The sequence below is a fragment of the Papio anubis genome, chromosome 1 (assembly GCF_008728515.1).
Source record: "Papio anubis isolate 15944 chromosome 1, Panubis1.0, whole genome shotgun sequence".
NCBI lineage: Eukaryota > Metazoa > Chordata > Mammalia > Primates > Cercopithecidae > Papio > Papio anubis.
In genome coordinates, this window is record NC_044976.1 from 76,021,981 (window position 1) to 76,037,371 (window position 15,391).

The 15,391-nt window shown below is 38.3% G+C and overlaps 2 protein-coding genes across 9 annotated transcripts in view; one reads left to right on the forward strand and one right to left on the reverse strand.

The window, feature by feature from the left end:
* The window catches only part of AK5 (adenylate kinase 5), a 303,250-nt gene extending 297,601 nt beyond the window's left edge, over nucleotides 1–5,649 (forward strand). For 2 of the 3 annotated variants that reach the window (XM_009211191.4, XM_009211198.4), the window contains exon 14: nucleotides 4,300–5,646. In XM_009211191.4, the coding sequence (XP_009209455.1) occupies nucleotides 4,300–4,368 (69 nt within the window). In that variant the 3' untranslated portion in view covers nucleotides 4,369–5,646. Of the gene's footprint in view, nucleotides 1–4,299 lie in introns of all 3 variants that reach the window. The other variant, XM_003892093.4, reaches the window with a different exon arrangement.
* A 2,250-nt stretch (nucleotides 5,650–7,899) lies between these two features.
* The window catches only part of ZZZ3 (zinc finger ZZ-type containing 3), a 122,629-nt gene continuing 115,137 nt past the window's right edge, over nucleotides 7,900–15,391 (reverse strand). For 4 of the 6 annotated variants that reach the window (XM_017962692.2, XM_009211285.4, XM_031653338.1 and 1 more), the window contains 3 exons: nucleotides 13,931–14,065; nucleotides 11,746–11,846; nucleotides 10,170–11,449 (listed from right to left, as the gene is read on the reverse strand). In XM_017962692.2, coding sequence (XP_017818181.1) covers nucleotides 11,305–11,449; nucleotides 11,746–11,846; nucleotides 13,931–14,065 — 381 coding nt within the window. In that variant the 3' untranslated portion in view covers nucleotides 10,170–11,304. Of the gene's footprint in view, nucleotides 11,450–11,745; nucleotides 11,847–13,930; nucleotides 14,066–15,391 lie in introns of all 6 variants that reach the window. The other 2 variants (XM_017962693.2, XM_009211291.3) reach the window with 1 other exon arrangement.

Below are 15,391 nucleotides of genomic sequence, written 5' to 3' on the forward strand. Positions count from 1 at the left end.
CAACAAATGACCCACTGTTTGCTGAAAAATCGATGTGCTTTCAGATCTCTACACCTTTGCCACCTTTATTATCTTCCAGTACATGTCTATTCTTCTAGGCCCAGCTTAACTAGCAACACCAAACTAAACTGAACAATCCTGACGCCTGCTGAGAGGAGCTCATCCCCACTAAAAAGTGAGCTCAGATCTGGAATAGCATAGAACATCCAGGCTGGAACCAGACCTGGAGGTTATCTAGTCCTAGTTCAGTCCCTTCATATGATAGAGGAGGAAACTGAGGCCCCAAGAGGATGAATGGCCTGTCAAGTCCTGAAGCACACTGAGGGCAATCCCAGGCACGCCTCATACAGGGCTCTTTGCCTTGCACTTCCACCTTTCTGCAGTTTTTTTGTTTCGTTTTGTTTTCGTTTTTTTTTTTTTTTTTTTTTTTTTTTTTTTTTTTTTTTTGTATATTCAGTAGAGACGGAGTTTCACCATGTTAGCCAGGATGGTCTCAATATCCTGACCCATGATTCGCCTGCCTCGGCCTCCCAAAGTGCTGGGATTACAGGCATGAGCCACCGCGCCTGGACTCTGCAGTTATTTTTGATGGAACAAATATTTATCAAATATTTGCTGTGTACCCATATTTTATGATGTCAGCCCATTCCTTAAAAACTCTTACATGGGCTGGGCACAGTGGCTCCCACCTTAATCCTTAATTTGGGAGGCTGAGGCAGGTAGATTACTTGAGGTCAGGAGTTCAAGATCAGCCTGGCCACATGGTGAAACCCCATCTCTACTAAAAAGACAAATGGCCAGACATGGTGGCACACACCTATAATCCCAGCTACTCAGGTGTCTGAGGCAGAAGAATCACTTGAACTTGGGAGGCAGAGGCTGCAGTAAGCCAAGATCGCACCACTGCACTCCAGACTGGGCAACAGAGCAAGACCCTGTTTTAAAAAACAAAAAACAAAACAAAAAAACAGTTCTCACGTGGTTCCTCATTATCGTCATGCAATAGGGAACATAAGCCTTTTCATAGCCCAGCCTGTCATTACAATTCCTGCTTCACTCCTTGCTACTCCCCCTCATATCTGGCCATCCACCATTTTGAACTGGTCAGCATAGTGTAGTAAAGTCAAGACGTGCAAAGACTTCAAAATCAAAGGCCTGGGTGTGAACCAGTTCTCTCCACTTACTTAACTACATTATCTTGAAAAATTTAATTCATCTTTCAGAGCCCCTGTTTCATCATCTGTAAAACTGGGATAACAAGACTTCTCTTCTAAGATCATTGACAGGATTACTTTGGTTATTTAAAAAGCATTTCTGTGCCATTACTAGTAATGTTTATCATTTTAAATGATGACAACTATTACTTTCCTCAGAAAGCTTCTCTGCCCTCCCAACATTGTGGAAGGTGCCCCTTTAGCTCCTGTGTTTACCTCCTAACAGTGTAAATTCCTGTTGAATGTTCATCTCTACCACTGAGGGTGAGCTCTTGGAAAACAGGACCATTGTTTCTCATTCAACTTGGTAACTCCGAAACATTGGTGATAACCAGGAAATGCTTGTTGGTTGAAAGGAAAAGGAGGAAGAAGTAAAGCAATAAGCAAGGTGCTGTGGGGGCCATGAACATGGCTAAGGCTAAGCCCCTACCGTCCAGATGTAGAACCTCTAGCTGGACAGACAAATTGCAGATTGCTGTATTTGAGTCTCCTGTAAGGATAAAGTATGACATATTTATGAGAGGGGAAAAGAACTTTTAAAAAACTGATTTTTCCCTTATTGTGGGCTATATCATACATACAGGAATGCATAAAAGTAGTATATAGAGTTTGAGGAATAAAATGAACACTCATATAACCACCATGCAGGACGAGAAATAGAAAAGAATTGCAGAAGCTCCACCCTCCCCATATGTCTCCCCTGTCACAGCTTCCTTCCTCTCCCCAAGAAGTAACTACTATCCTGGCTTTCATGATAATCATTTCCTTGCTTCTATCTTTATGACTTTATTGCCTACGTATGGATCCCTAACCAAAATAGCTTTTATTTTAAACCTTATATAAACTGAACCCTACTGTATTCATATTCTTGAGACTGGCTTGTGTCCCTCAAGCTTGTGAAATTAATCCATGTTGTTGAAATAGCTGTGGTTCTTTTTCTTTTAATTACTATAGTATTCCATTATATGACTATGTCACAATTTATCCATCTATTGTTAATGGACATACAGGATTTTTCCAGTTTGGGAATGACAGTCATTATATTAATATTGTTGTATCCATTAATATTGTGGTATCCATTTTCTCCAGTATTTAAACATGCAACATTCTTTTTGTTGATGGTGTTGAGAATTCATTCTACCTCTGGAAGCAGTGAAATCCCTAGGGGTAGAAAAATGCAAACTAGTTTGCACAAAGATTTGGATAGGTAGACAAGAGTCTCAAAGTGTGCTTGAAAATGTATGTTTGAAAACTTTGTGTTTCTCGAAGTGTGCTCCAAGATGGCCCACAACAAAATCATGTGGAGAATTTGTTAAATATACAGATTAAAGACCCAGTCCAAACCCACCAAACAAGACCCTCTGTAGATATGGCCTGGAAAGCTGTGTTTTAGCAAGTTTACCACCCACCCCATGACTCATGTAGATCACCAACCCTTTCCTTTTTTTTTTTTTTTTCATTTGTTAGCATTTAGTTAAGCTCCCTCCTTGTGGCTTCAAGTCACCAGGACACAGCCTCCCTACTTCCCCCTATATATACATCCTTAGTCTTCTCCCAGCTCTCCTGCTGAAGAACTTGGCCTTCATGACAGCAGGCTACTTTGGAAGTTTCCCTTCCTCAGAATTCTGCAGTAGCCCATAGCACTCCATCAATGATGGGAGCAGCTCCAACCTGTTTTATTTATTCTTCTTCTTCTTCTTCTTCTTCTTATTATTATTATTATTATTTTTGTCAGCGTGTGATGACTCATGTCTCTTGACTGACCAAGGTCTACATTTGTCAAGGTCGAGAGTTGGGCAGAAGCCCTGGTTTCTCTTTAAGTGGTAATGCCTCATAACCAACTTTACCAAAGTAACCTGGGTGACACTTGTGGAAGTTGATGCACGCCACCAGCATTCCCCTGGCCTCCCATGTGCTTCCTGTGCTTGGCCAGGCCTTTACTTTCCGTAGACAATACAGGTGTAATGGAACAAATCTCAGCGGTCGGTGCAATGTTAGGACAGGGGAAGGGGCAGTACTTTCGTGCCCAGAAAATCAGCTTCCCTTGATATGTCCTCCTTGGGCTGGCATGTCAACAGTCTCCAAGCAGACTTTGCCTTTAGCACACCTACACACTGTGGTCCTAGCCTTTTGCTTTCTTCTCCACACCTCTCTCCCTCATGCCCCAATCTCCTTACTATTCCCAAATGCACCAGAACACTCAGAAGTCTCATTTTAAGTAACTCCAAAGTCTTTCCATGACCATAGCAATGCTTTACCTAGGGACTTGTTTTAAATAGGCCTTCCTTTTTAGAGAAGTCTTAGGTTCCCCGCAAAATTGAGCAGCATTCCCATAGACTAGTTACACTGCTCTAAAAATCCTGTACTCTACCTTCTCATCTCTACCTGCCCTCTGCCCATCAACCACTGATCTTTTTAAACCTGTCTCCAGTTTTGATTTTTCCAGAATGTCATATAATTGGAACCAAACAATATGTACCCTCTTCAGAGAAGGCTGAATCACTGAGTAATATAAAGTTTAGCACTGAATAATACTCCCCTGTGCATCTGGATATATCAGTTTATCCATCCATTAAAATGCTGAAGATCATCCTGGTTGCTTCCAAGTTTTGTCAATTATGCATGAAGTTGCTGTCAACATCCATAGGCAGGTTTTTGGGTAGATGCTCAGGTTTCAGCCCATTTGGGTAAAACACCAAGAAGTGCAACTGCTAAAAAGTATGGTAACAGTATGTTCAGTTTCAGAAACTGCAGTGTCTTCTGAAGTGGGTGTACCGTTTTGTGTTCCCACAAGCAATGAGTGAGAGTTCCTATTGCTCCATGTCCTCACCAGCATTTGGTGGTGTCAGTGCTTTGGATTTTGGCTATTCTAATAGATGTGTAGTGGTACTTCATTGTTGTTTTAATTGAGACATGTAGTTTTAAAACCACTACTCTTGACTTTTTTCTCTGTGTTTTGGGGGGTCTTGTGTTTTAAAATTTTGCAGAGCAAATTATGAGCAATTGATAGTGATCTTTCATTATTAAACATGATTTTATTTACAAATATTTCAGACTAACTCTCTTTTTTTCCTTTTAAATATAGATAAATGCAGAGGGAACACCAGAGGACGTTTTTCTTCAACTCTGCACAGCTATTGACTCTATATTCTGAAGGCGAAAATGCATGTTTGTTAGCGTGGAAACAGAAAAGCATTAAAAAGTTCATTCCTTAACACAATGTTTCAAGTTAAACCTTTTGTGCCCCCTGCCCCCACTCCCCCACCCCCTAAATCCTGACAGCACTGTTTGCTTCCCAGCTAGACCTGTGTGAGAGGTATCTGGAAATCATGCATGGTGTATTTGGGACTATCAACCTCTTTTCCACACTTCAGACAACTGTCTGCACTCACAGCACACACACTTTGTATCATGCAGGCCACACTCAGAGCTAGTCAGTACATAAACAGTGGTGCAGTACCAGTCTGTGCCTGTTGTGATTACAGGCCTTGCTAGACCTTGATCATCTGGTTCTCCTCTCATTAAGCATCCCTAACTCCCAGTCACATCTTCCTCTCCCCAAGATTTACATACTGTTCCCCAGTGGAGGCCCCTGGCACAGGGGACAGCCCTGGCCATCTTCCTTTGGTGTCTGGCTGTTTCATCAACAACTTTCATCTTCTGGTGGCTCAGAGCCATAAGGTGAGTTGATTACACAATGCCTTGTACATGATATAGAGGCATCAAGCAAAATTTGACAGAAATTTTAAAATATGAAATTGTATAGCTTTTCCAAGATGGTAAAACCCACGTTAGTCATCAGTAACATTCTCTATTATTTTTAAGAACTTTGGAATACTGTCATTATGGCTAAGGGAACAAATCTGATAAATTGTGTAACCTAGTCTCTTCTCTACATGGTGATGCATTTCAGCAATTATAAATTAATATCAATGACCAAAAGTAATTTAAAAGCATGAGATATTTGCAATTTCATTCATTGGGCACATATCAAAGTATAATTTTGATTTTAAATGGTCACCCATTTATTTGTTTCCAAGCAAGTAAAAAATACCGTAACAAACCTGATGTGGGTAGGAGGGGCATGTCAGTAAGTGGTGTGTTCAATCTTGTGTTTGTTTCATATGGGCCCTTTCCAGAAGTTTGCAAACCTTGTCATACCCATATGCAAAATTGTGTTTCCTTGCATTAAACCAGTGAAGTTTGGGTTTTCTTTTGTGCTATCAGTTGTAAAATCAGAGCTTCTTATATATTCTACTGGAATAACTGCATCTTCCACTGAGTCACTACAAAAAAACATAGTTTCAGTTTGCATGATTTTTTTTTCTTCAATGGTTGTGCAGATAAGGATCCATTTCTGGGATAGAATTGTATTTTTTAAGTCTCTTTTTTTCTTGAAATGGATATGTACAAATAAAATAAATGGAAGACAGGATAACTCTTTTTCTATTTATTTGTAACTCACATCATTCTGGAAAGCATTTGAAGCCTTATTCCAAACAGAATTAGAGGTGAACACAGACATAGTCAAGATTTACGATACGCTTATATGTTTTTAATTTTAGCTATAGATCAGTTTTGAGTTATTACAGAGAGAACTCAATGTATTCACGATACATGGTAACTTTCATATTTCCTTTTTCTTTAGCACTCATTCTGAAACAGAAATGTCAGTGTTTGCTAAAGAAGAAATTAAATTTCTTTGGTTACAATTATGCCTCTATTAACAAAAGGGGGCATGTTCCCACAACTCCAACAGTTGTCATATACTTTACTTTATTACTACCCCAAGTTGTCACACTCTCTATCGGGGAGCATAAGTACTTGAGCAAACTGGAAACAAAAAAAGGTTACAGGAAGAAAATCATCAGTTGTGCCAGAAAACATAAAATGACTCTTTGTAGGGATTAACATTCTTGAAGCACATACCATATACTGGCAAACACAGTCCATGCCCAGCACAGCTCTGACTGCATAGGTAAGGAAAATGAGACAGCAGAGGGGCAGAAAGGTCCAACCATCTTTTACAGGCTCTTACGGCTACAGCTGACAGCCACCTTGAAAAATTTAGCAAGGGTAAACGGCTTTGCCCCTGAAGAGTATCTAGAAGTGCAAATCAACTCTTCTCTAGAACACATTGCTGATTTGAATGGCTTGAAATGATATCACTACTTTAAAGTCATAAGATTTTAATACTGGAAAAGACCTTAGAGGTCTCTGTCCAGCAAAAGACGTGTGTGTATGTAGAAGACATCAGAACATAATCTAAACTCCTTTACAATGATGTGTATTCAAGGCCACATCTGAGCTGGCCTGTGCCCTCTTTGATGCCATCAAGTACTACTCTCCTCTTGCTCATTTGGCTTAAGCTACTCTGGCCATCTTATGTTGCCAGAACAAGCCACAGTCTACTGGCTCAGGGCCTGTGTGCTATTGCTATCCTTCTGCCTCTTCCTACAGATTATTCATGCAGCAAATTCCCTTGCTCCATTCTGGTTTCTATTTGAATTTACCCTGGCCAATAGAGGATTTCTCTGCTTATTCCATCTAAAATGGCAGACTATTCGCCATTCTCCCATTATTATTTTTCTCTGAGCATATTTATCTTCTTAGCATTTATCCCTGCCTGCAATGAATAGTTTTTATTTTACTTACTTATTGCTGGTCTTCTGCATTAGATTATAACCTCCATAAGGACACGGCTTGGTATCTCCAGTCCCAAACACAATAATTACTATTGAGAGCTAACATATTTAACATACTCTTTGCACCTCCAGTTTTCTCATGTATACAGTGGAGAACATAATAGTAATGAACCTCATAGAGGAACTGTGAGGATTAAACAAAAGTTAGTAAGACACACGAATCATTTACTAGCTCCTAACGTGCAATGAAAGGTAGTTCTTTGTAAACACTGAATGATTCACTTCCACGACTGGGACTAAGACCCAGAATTTTCACTCCAGTGTTCTTTCCATTACCTTTTTTTTTTTTTTTTTTTGAGACAGTGTTCTCCCCCAGGCTATTATGCCATGGCACCATCTTGGCTCACTGCAGCCTCAACTTCCCAAGTTCAGGTGATCCCCCAACCTCAGCCTCCCGAGTAGCTAAGACTACAGCCATGCGCCACCATGCCCGGCTAAATTTTTTGTATTTTTAGTAAAGACAGGGTTTTGCCATGTTGCCCAGGCTGGTCTTGATCAACTCCTGGGCTTAAGCAATTCACCTGCCTTGGCCTCCCAAAGTGTTGGGATTACAGACGTGAGCCACTGTGCCCAGCCTCATTACATTACTCTTAAAAACATGGAAGAGAATCAAGATACTAGGGCCCCACAGAGAACCAAAACCACATCTGCCATCCAGTGTTGAACCACAGCCTTCGGGTAAGATAGAATCCAACTCCCCCGTCCTCTCACAGCACTGTCAAGATGACCTTCTGATGCAAGGCCTCTAAGGATCTTACAGACACACTCAGTAATAGGTGGTGTCTCTTAAGTTCCTGGAGAAAAAAAATGTAAACTCACCAAAATGTTGGTCATGCAACCAACACATATTTATTGAGAATCGATTAAATGCCAGGCCCTAGAGATACAGACAGACATGGATGGTCTCTGTTCTCATGGAGCTAAATGTATTATAACTCTGAAAAGTCTAGTTAACTAGCTACATGAACTGTAGGAAAAAAGGGATCACATAAATAGAAGAACACTTTTCATCAAGAAATAAAAACAGTTTACAGCCTAAACAGGACAATGTCTTCATAAGCTTGTGGAAGAACCTACTGAAATCTGAAGACTTCCAATCCCATCCAGTGCATCCACAGATGAACAACAGGCTTCAAACTTCATTATCCACAATAAGAAATAGTTTTATATAGCACACAACACTTATATATATGATTGAAAAAGACATTTCGCAAAACTATTTATCTTTATTACATGTGATGTACCATTTTCTCTATTTCATTTTTTTAAATGTTCCTCATACCTAGCAAATTTTTGTGTTTTGTGAATTAATTTAAACAAAAAGGGGAAGGGGGGAAAACAGACAAGGCATACTATTAGGTTAAGTGAGAAGCACCCAACATGCATAGAAGAAAATCCTACCCGAGGCAGGAAACACAAGCTGTAGTCCCAGCTTCGCCTGAGACTTTGCAAGCCTGGACATATGCTCAGGTCTGTACTCTTAGAAAGCACACGACATCAGGAAAACAGAATGTAAGGCAACACCTGCACACCTCCACTCCTAACACCTAGTGTTGCCTGACACAAGGCGAAATTCCTGCTCAGGAAACAGGGTAGTAAGGCAGACGCTGACTCTGAAGTAATCTGTCTAGGTTAAAATTCAAGCATCACCGCTTTACTAACTATATGACCTTGGGCAGGTTAGTTAACTTCTCTCTGGCTAGATTTCCTCATATGACAACAGGATAATAAATGAACCTGCCTCATACAGTTAAGAATTAGTTATTATATGCTTGCTTGGCACATAGTAAACACTGTATCAGTGTTTTCTATTATTATTATGCATCACACAAAAGGAAACTTCCTCTGCCTAAACCTTACAGCAATGGTTTTAGATATTAAAAGTTTCTTAAGATGTGCAAATAACTTAAGCACAATGTATCAGGAAATAGATCTTATCTACTGAATACCACTGAATAAGCAATGCTTTAGCAAGTAGGTCTTTTACAGTCTGTTTTAGCTTTCAGTCCAATAATTCTCTGTAGGCAGATGGTGGCCGACTGGCAAATGACAGCTCTGCCCATTATTCCTGCAACTCTCAAATTAAAACAACAACAAAACACTACCTACTACTATCCGAACTTCAGGGCCTTTTAAAACCATGGGGGCTAGTTGCTTGGAGCTGAAAAATGCAAAACAAACACACCTTCTGCTCAAGCAGAAAAATCCTCTTTATTACTCAAAAATCTCAAAAAATGTTTGCCCTTGAAAAATGCATTCAAGTGGTTTGTCTATTCCATTTATATAACAATTGTATCACTCATAGCCCTCTTCCAAAGCATACATCATACTTTATGGAATTTTTGAATGGATCTGAATGGCTTTCCAAAACTAACTGGTATTATTTCTACACAAACATAGAAGTTACCATCAAGTGTTACTATCTTATCTAATTACAAGTTGAAAGCAGATCTTCTGGCATATTCACAAACCATTTAATATAAAAATGCCCAGAATGCTAATGATTTCCCTCTTCACCCCACTAATAATTCCAGGGTGAGAAGTTAAGCTCAAGTCCATTACTTTTCCTTCTGTTATGATATATTATATCTATATCATCAGTGATCTTTAATCAATATATTACTTTAAAATTCTCATATTTCTATATTTAAAATTTTATTACTTTTCTCAATTAAAAAACAATTCAGGGTATGATTTTAGTACCCTGCTATGTACTGAAGAGAACTAGTAAATAATGTTCCCTTGATTTAAAATAGGAAAAAACAGGTGATTCTAAAAATTGGGTCAAATATAACAATCAATCTTAGAATATTTATACTATCTTTTCCTATAGTTAATAATAATTTCCAGGAAACAAGGTGATTTTTCAAAAGCCATCTGTTTAAATACATGGGGGCTTATTTTCATGAGACACAACTAGAAAAAAAAATTTCAACTTTAGTATTCACACCTTAGCATTAATAACTGCCTTTTTCTTTAACCATGGTCTGTATTTCCTTTTTGTAAGCTAGTTTAATTTAGTGTTTTGGCACACACTGAGTAAAAAACATTACCGTCTTTTACAGGGTTGCTTAAGATCACCCTCTTTTCCATAATATATTCCTTATTCTTCATAAATGACAGAAAGAAAACTCTTAAATATGTGAAGCAAACCATTTTTAAAAATACCAATTTCTGGTTTTAACACTGGTTTAAAAAAAAAAAAAAAAATCCAAAATCTAAGCAAAAGGAAGTCACAACAAACATTCTATAATATAAACAGACAGTATCCACATAGTTTATTTCTCACAGTTCTCCTGACAAATGAACATCATTCAAGAACATACTGTATACACAGATAAGAAGAAACATACAAAATGTTTTAAATGATGCACAACAAAATCCAGCAGTATAAAAGAATGCATGTGAACTCTTGCTCACTGCGCAGACTAAATTTAATCACTTGTTTAAATAGTAATAAAAATACAATCTTTTATGGATCTTGTGCAGACTACAAAAGAGGGAAATTATTACCATATATATGATTTTTATATTAGGCAGTTTTCTTTGATGAGTTGTACTGACAACTCCAAATACAGAGGCAGAAGGCTGTGTATTTTAAAGGAATTAATGTTGTGAATTAGAGACTTTACACAGTTACTACCACTGGCACTTTTCACCATAGTTTGTACACATCACATGATCATCTTATATAACATTACATTTAAAAATATATCTGAGTGACAATTTTATAACATTCACACACCATGAGCTGGTTAAGGAAGCAGTGCCACAGTTGCCTCCTGTAGTGCTTCACTGTTGGTAATTAAGGACAATTCATTGTGGTTAAAAGAAATTAGGTATCAATATGATTAAGCAGCTCCAATTTACTAAAGGCCATCAATGACCAACACTGGGACAGTGAGTTCTTTTAAAGTGTATATCCTAGAAGCAAACACCATCATTGGTTAAAACTTTGTCTAAAGAAGTGAGTTTCTGTGCTGAAAACTATTTTCACAAAACTGAAGGCTACTAAACTGTTTTAATATAAATACTTTGTCTTCTCATTATCATATTTATCACCAAGTTCTTTGAAACCTTTGGAATTTACTCTCTCTTTAATGTGTGCTCTCGTTCCATCTCACCCATTTAAGATCACCACCTAAAATGCGGTGGTGAAAAATTCACCAGGGAAACCCTTTGCTCACCAGGAATGTTCAGCTGCTGAACAGTGATCTAGAGCCACAACGGTGCAGACCTGTACTTGACGAGAACACTCAGGAAGCTCTCATGCTGTGAGTGTCATTTCTGGGAAAGCAGAGAATCTTTCCAAACTGTGCACATAATTAACAATGATACCATTGCTATGTGTTGAAGAGGACTAGTAAATGATGTTCTCTTCCATGTCATCTGTTTGCTGGAAAGTAGTTTGGGTCAAGGTAATTATAACTGGTGCCCTGAGACACACAGTAGTCTCTGTCTAAGAATGTCTCTGACCTATAAATAGGTTCTAATTGGTGATCTTCCTTGTGAATATCTGTTTCATGTAGGCTGCAAAGAAAAAAAGACATGTATCATTACAAGGTATTGGATGCATTTTAGTCTGTGTATTACAAAGCTTCCTCACAGCTCTCCCTGTTTAAATCCATTAATCTATCAAAATCTCTAATGCAAAGTTACCTGATATGTGGTATGATTACAGGAAAAAATTAATTGCCTAGAACAACAAAGTTTAATTCACTAAGTGTGACTATTAATATTTTCTATGTTTGGAAATCAAATTCACTAATGGCTGAGAAGCTCTTTTCTTGTCTAAGTTGAAGACTGACAATGAAGAAAATACTTACCAGTCTGAACAAGAATCACAGAAATCCAAAGACATTTCTGGAGGACAATCCTGGCAATGCCATCGAACACCCTGGATGGGTTCTATGCCACAGTTATCACACTATAACAGATTCAGAGAGAAAATGTATTAAATTATACTGTTCCACGACTTTTTATTCTCCACAAGGAAACATACGATGTGCACATAGACATCTTCTCCTATCTCTCCATGCACAGGACAGTAATATACCACACAAATGGTTATATGTCAGAGATAATTTCTAGCAAACTAGGTAAAATTCCATCCACTCAACATCAAGGTATGCGTGAGTGAGAGGAACATTAGAAGGGATAATCTTCAATCAGCTTAAATTTATTTAAAAATTTTTAAAAGTAAATCATCTTCAACTTGGGTGGTTTTGTTATTTGTAACCATCTACTTGAAAGGTACCTCAGACCACTGTATGATGACTATGGTTGAGAAACAGAGAGTTAATACCATAGTTAAAACTATCCAAATATGATACAGAATTGTTTTAACAGGTTCTCTTGGCTGACAGGAACGCAGGCAACAGTAAACTTCTGTCTAAATTTTATCTTATTGAATCACTCTCCAAAGCCTAAAGACTCCTAATAACCAATGCCCATCAGGTGAAAAAGGCAGATCTGGCTCTTTTTCAGCGTGGTGGCATCATGATAGTCCTCAGAGTATTCTGTGCACTTTTGGAAATCAAAGGATATATCATTTCTAGTTTCTTTGATCATCTGGTCAACTATAGTGGCTGCCAGACTGGCAAACAAGCCATGGCTGGGTTTTGCAGCAAAATTAGGAGAAGGGAAGCAAGTTTCTTTTTGAAAGGCCAGAGCTGCCAGTTAGGAAAATCTCTAATGGAGAAGTAGGGTCACTGAAAGATCAAGAGGGAAGATCATTTAATATAGTATGATTACTGCCTACTCTAGAGGATCAAAGGTACAACTTTGTTTTCAATTTGGTTTACCAGTCACAGCACACATCAATACTTTCCTGTCTACCCACCAACACCACCAAGTTTATGGTCTCATTATTACTTCCTCCAGTCCAACCAAGTCAATTCTAATGCCTAAAGGCTTCTCAAGCTTGCCAATCTTTATTTCCATGGCCACCAGTCAAGTTCAGGACACCCTCATCTTTTGTCTAAATTATCAAAAGAATCTCTAACCGGTTTCCTTGACTCTAGTCTTGCCTTCCTCTAATTAAGTTTCCATACTATGGCCAAAATGATGAGGGGAAAAGCTGGTCAGTTTCAAACCCACTGCTTTCCTAAAGATCATCACCCCCAATAGTTTAAGTAACTAGAATGATCTTTTCAAAACATAAATTTCATGTTACTTTCTGCTTAAAATCATTCAATGGTTCCCCCACAACCTCAGGATAGTGTGAGTTCCTTGGCAAAATTTCCAAGGCGGTACAAGCAGCCTCTAACTACTCTCTAGTATGTACTCCAGCCACACTCAACTATTTTGTTTAACTTCTCTAAATACCTTATGAGAATGAAAACAACATAAGGGCAAGAACTGAGTCTGTCTTGTTTACTGCTGAATCTCTAGCACTTAGCAAAGTGCCTGGAACATAATGTGTATTACAAAATTCTGCGGAATAAGTATATGTATTTCTATTAGCCTCTCAATCAGAAAGGGGAAAAAAACCCCATTTCTGATCCATGGACAACAGCAACAAAAAGAGAAACAGCTAAATAAAAGCGCCTCACATTTTACCTCAATTGATAGCTACCTGTATGTTTGTCTTCACTCTAGTAAATAATACACTCTTCACATCAGGAACGATGGCACCACTACTTTGTATAAATGAATGGGATAAAAGATAAACTTTTTTCCTACATGCTTAGCAATTCTGGAGTTTAACACTACAGAAACCACTTTAACTCTTATCACCCTTTTAAATTAAATGAATACTCCAGCCTGGCCAACATGGTGAAACCCCATCTCTACTAAAAATACAAAAATTAGCTGGGCGTAGTGGCGCACACCTGTAATCCCAGCTACTTGGATGGCTGAGGCATGAGAATCGCTTGAACCCAGGAGGCAGAGGTTGCGGTGAGCTGAGATCATGCCACTGCACTCTAGCCTGGGCAACAAAGCAAGACTCTGTCTCTAAATAAATAAAAAAATAAAATTAAATGAATACTAAAATTAAGTAGAACTTACCTTAAAGCCCACATGTTGCACAAATCCACTTTCAGCTTGCATTTGCTGAAGTTTCTGCTTCTTTAACTTTTTAAACTGTAATAGTTCTTTATATTCAGGTAAATTCCTATACATGATAGGAATACTTTCGTCATCCTATCAAAAAAAACAAAATAAAAATGTTGGTTTGGTAATGAAAATGAATTAAGGGTAAGAAATACTGATACAGAATATTTTTCTACTGATATTTTTCATTTTTAAAATACCTTTTAGTACTCATAGAAAATTAGTGCTGCTATTAGCAGTATTTTCCACTAATGCTTTTGGAGGACTTTTCTTTAAACACAATAGTAATTCTGAATTGTAGCAGACTACTTCAATGCAGGTAAAAGGGAAGCACGGCCATGATTCTCACCTCTGTTACACACTATTGCAAACTCAATCCCATCTTTACATTTTCACGGTTACCTGAGTGACCTGTAATCTACTTCTCCCTCATTTAAGGAAGTTTCTCTTCTCCAATCTAACAGATTCTTACATTTGCTCCTGTAAACATGACACTTTCTCAATAATAAACAAACCAATCTCTGCTCTTGTTTTTTGCTCTGTACTCCCAATGATCAAAGTAGAACACTTCTCTCTTACTCAACAGGATGAACTGAGTTACAAAGATGACTATTTACAATAGACTGTAAAAGAAATAAACAGTAAAAACTATATAAATGAATTAAGCAGGCTAGGTGCAGTGGCTCACGCCTATAATCCCAGCACTTTGGGAGGCCGAGGTGGGCAGACCACTTTAGGTCAGGAGTTCAAGACCAGCCTGGCCAACATGGCAAAAGCCCGTCTCTACTAAAAATACAAAAATTAGCTGGGCATGGTGGCACGCGCCTATAATCCCAGCTACTCAGGAAGCTGAGGCAGGAGAATTGCTTGTACCTGGGAGGCTGAGGTTGCAGTGAGCCAAGACTATGCCACTGCACTCCAGCCTGGGAGACAGAGCGAGACTCCGTCTCAAAATTTAAAAATAATATATTAAATTGAAGTATCCCTTAATAAACTGGTCTTCAAGGTATAAAGTCTATTTATGATTCCGAACTTTTAGATACATATGTTCAGGACCATCCCCCACCTCCCAATTGACAGCAGTTTTCTACTCAAAAATGTTAACATGCAAAATTCGTCTATTTAAAATTGCTGACAACACTGTGGTTCATCATCCTAGACAACTTCAAGATTATCACAGATGCCCAACTCGCTATTTCTGGCCTCTAATCTTAGACTGATTCTACTGAAATGATCTTCATCTTCATTCCTTCTCAGAGTCTCCCATTCCAACAGCCATACCTTGGACCTTGCCTTCAACTCTAAGTATTTTACATCCAAATTATTAAGCTGAGATTTCCTACCTCCACTGTTATTCCTACTTCTCTCATATTCTCACCCCAAATAATCAGCTTTTTTTTTAACCTCATTGAAATT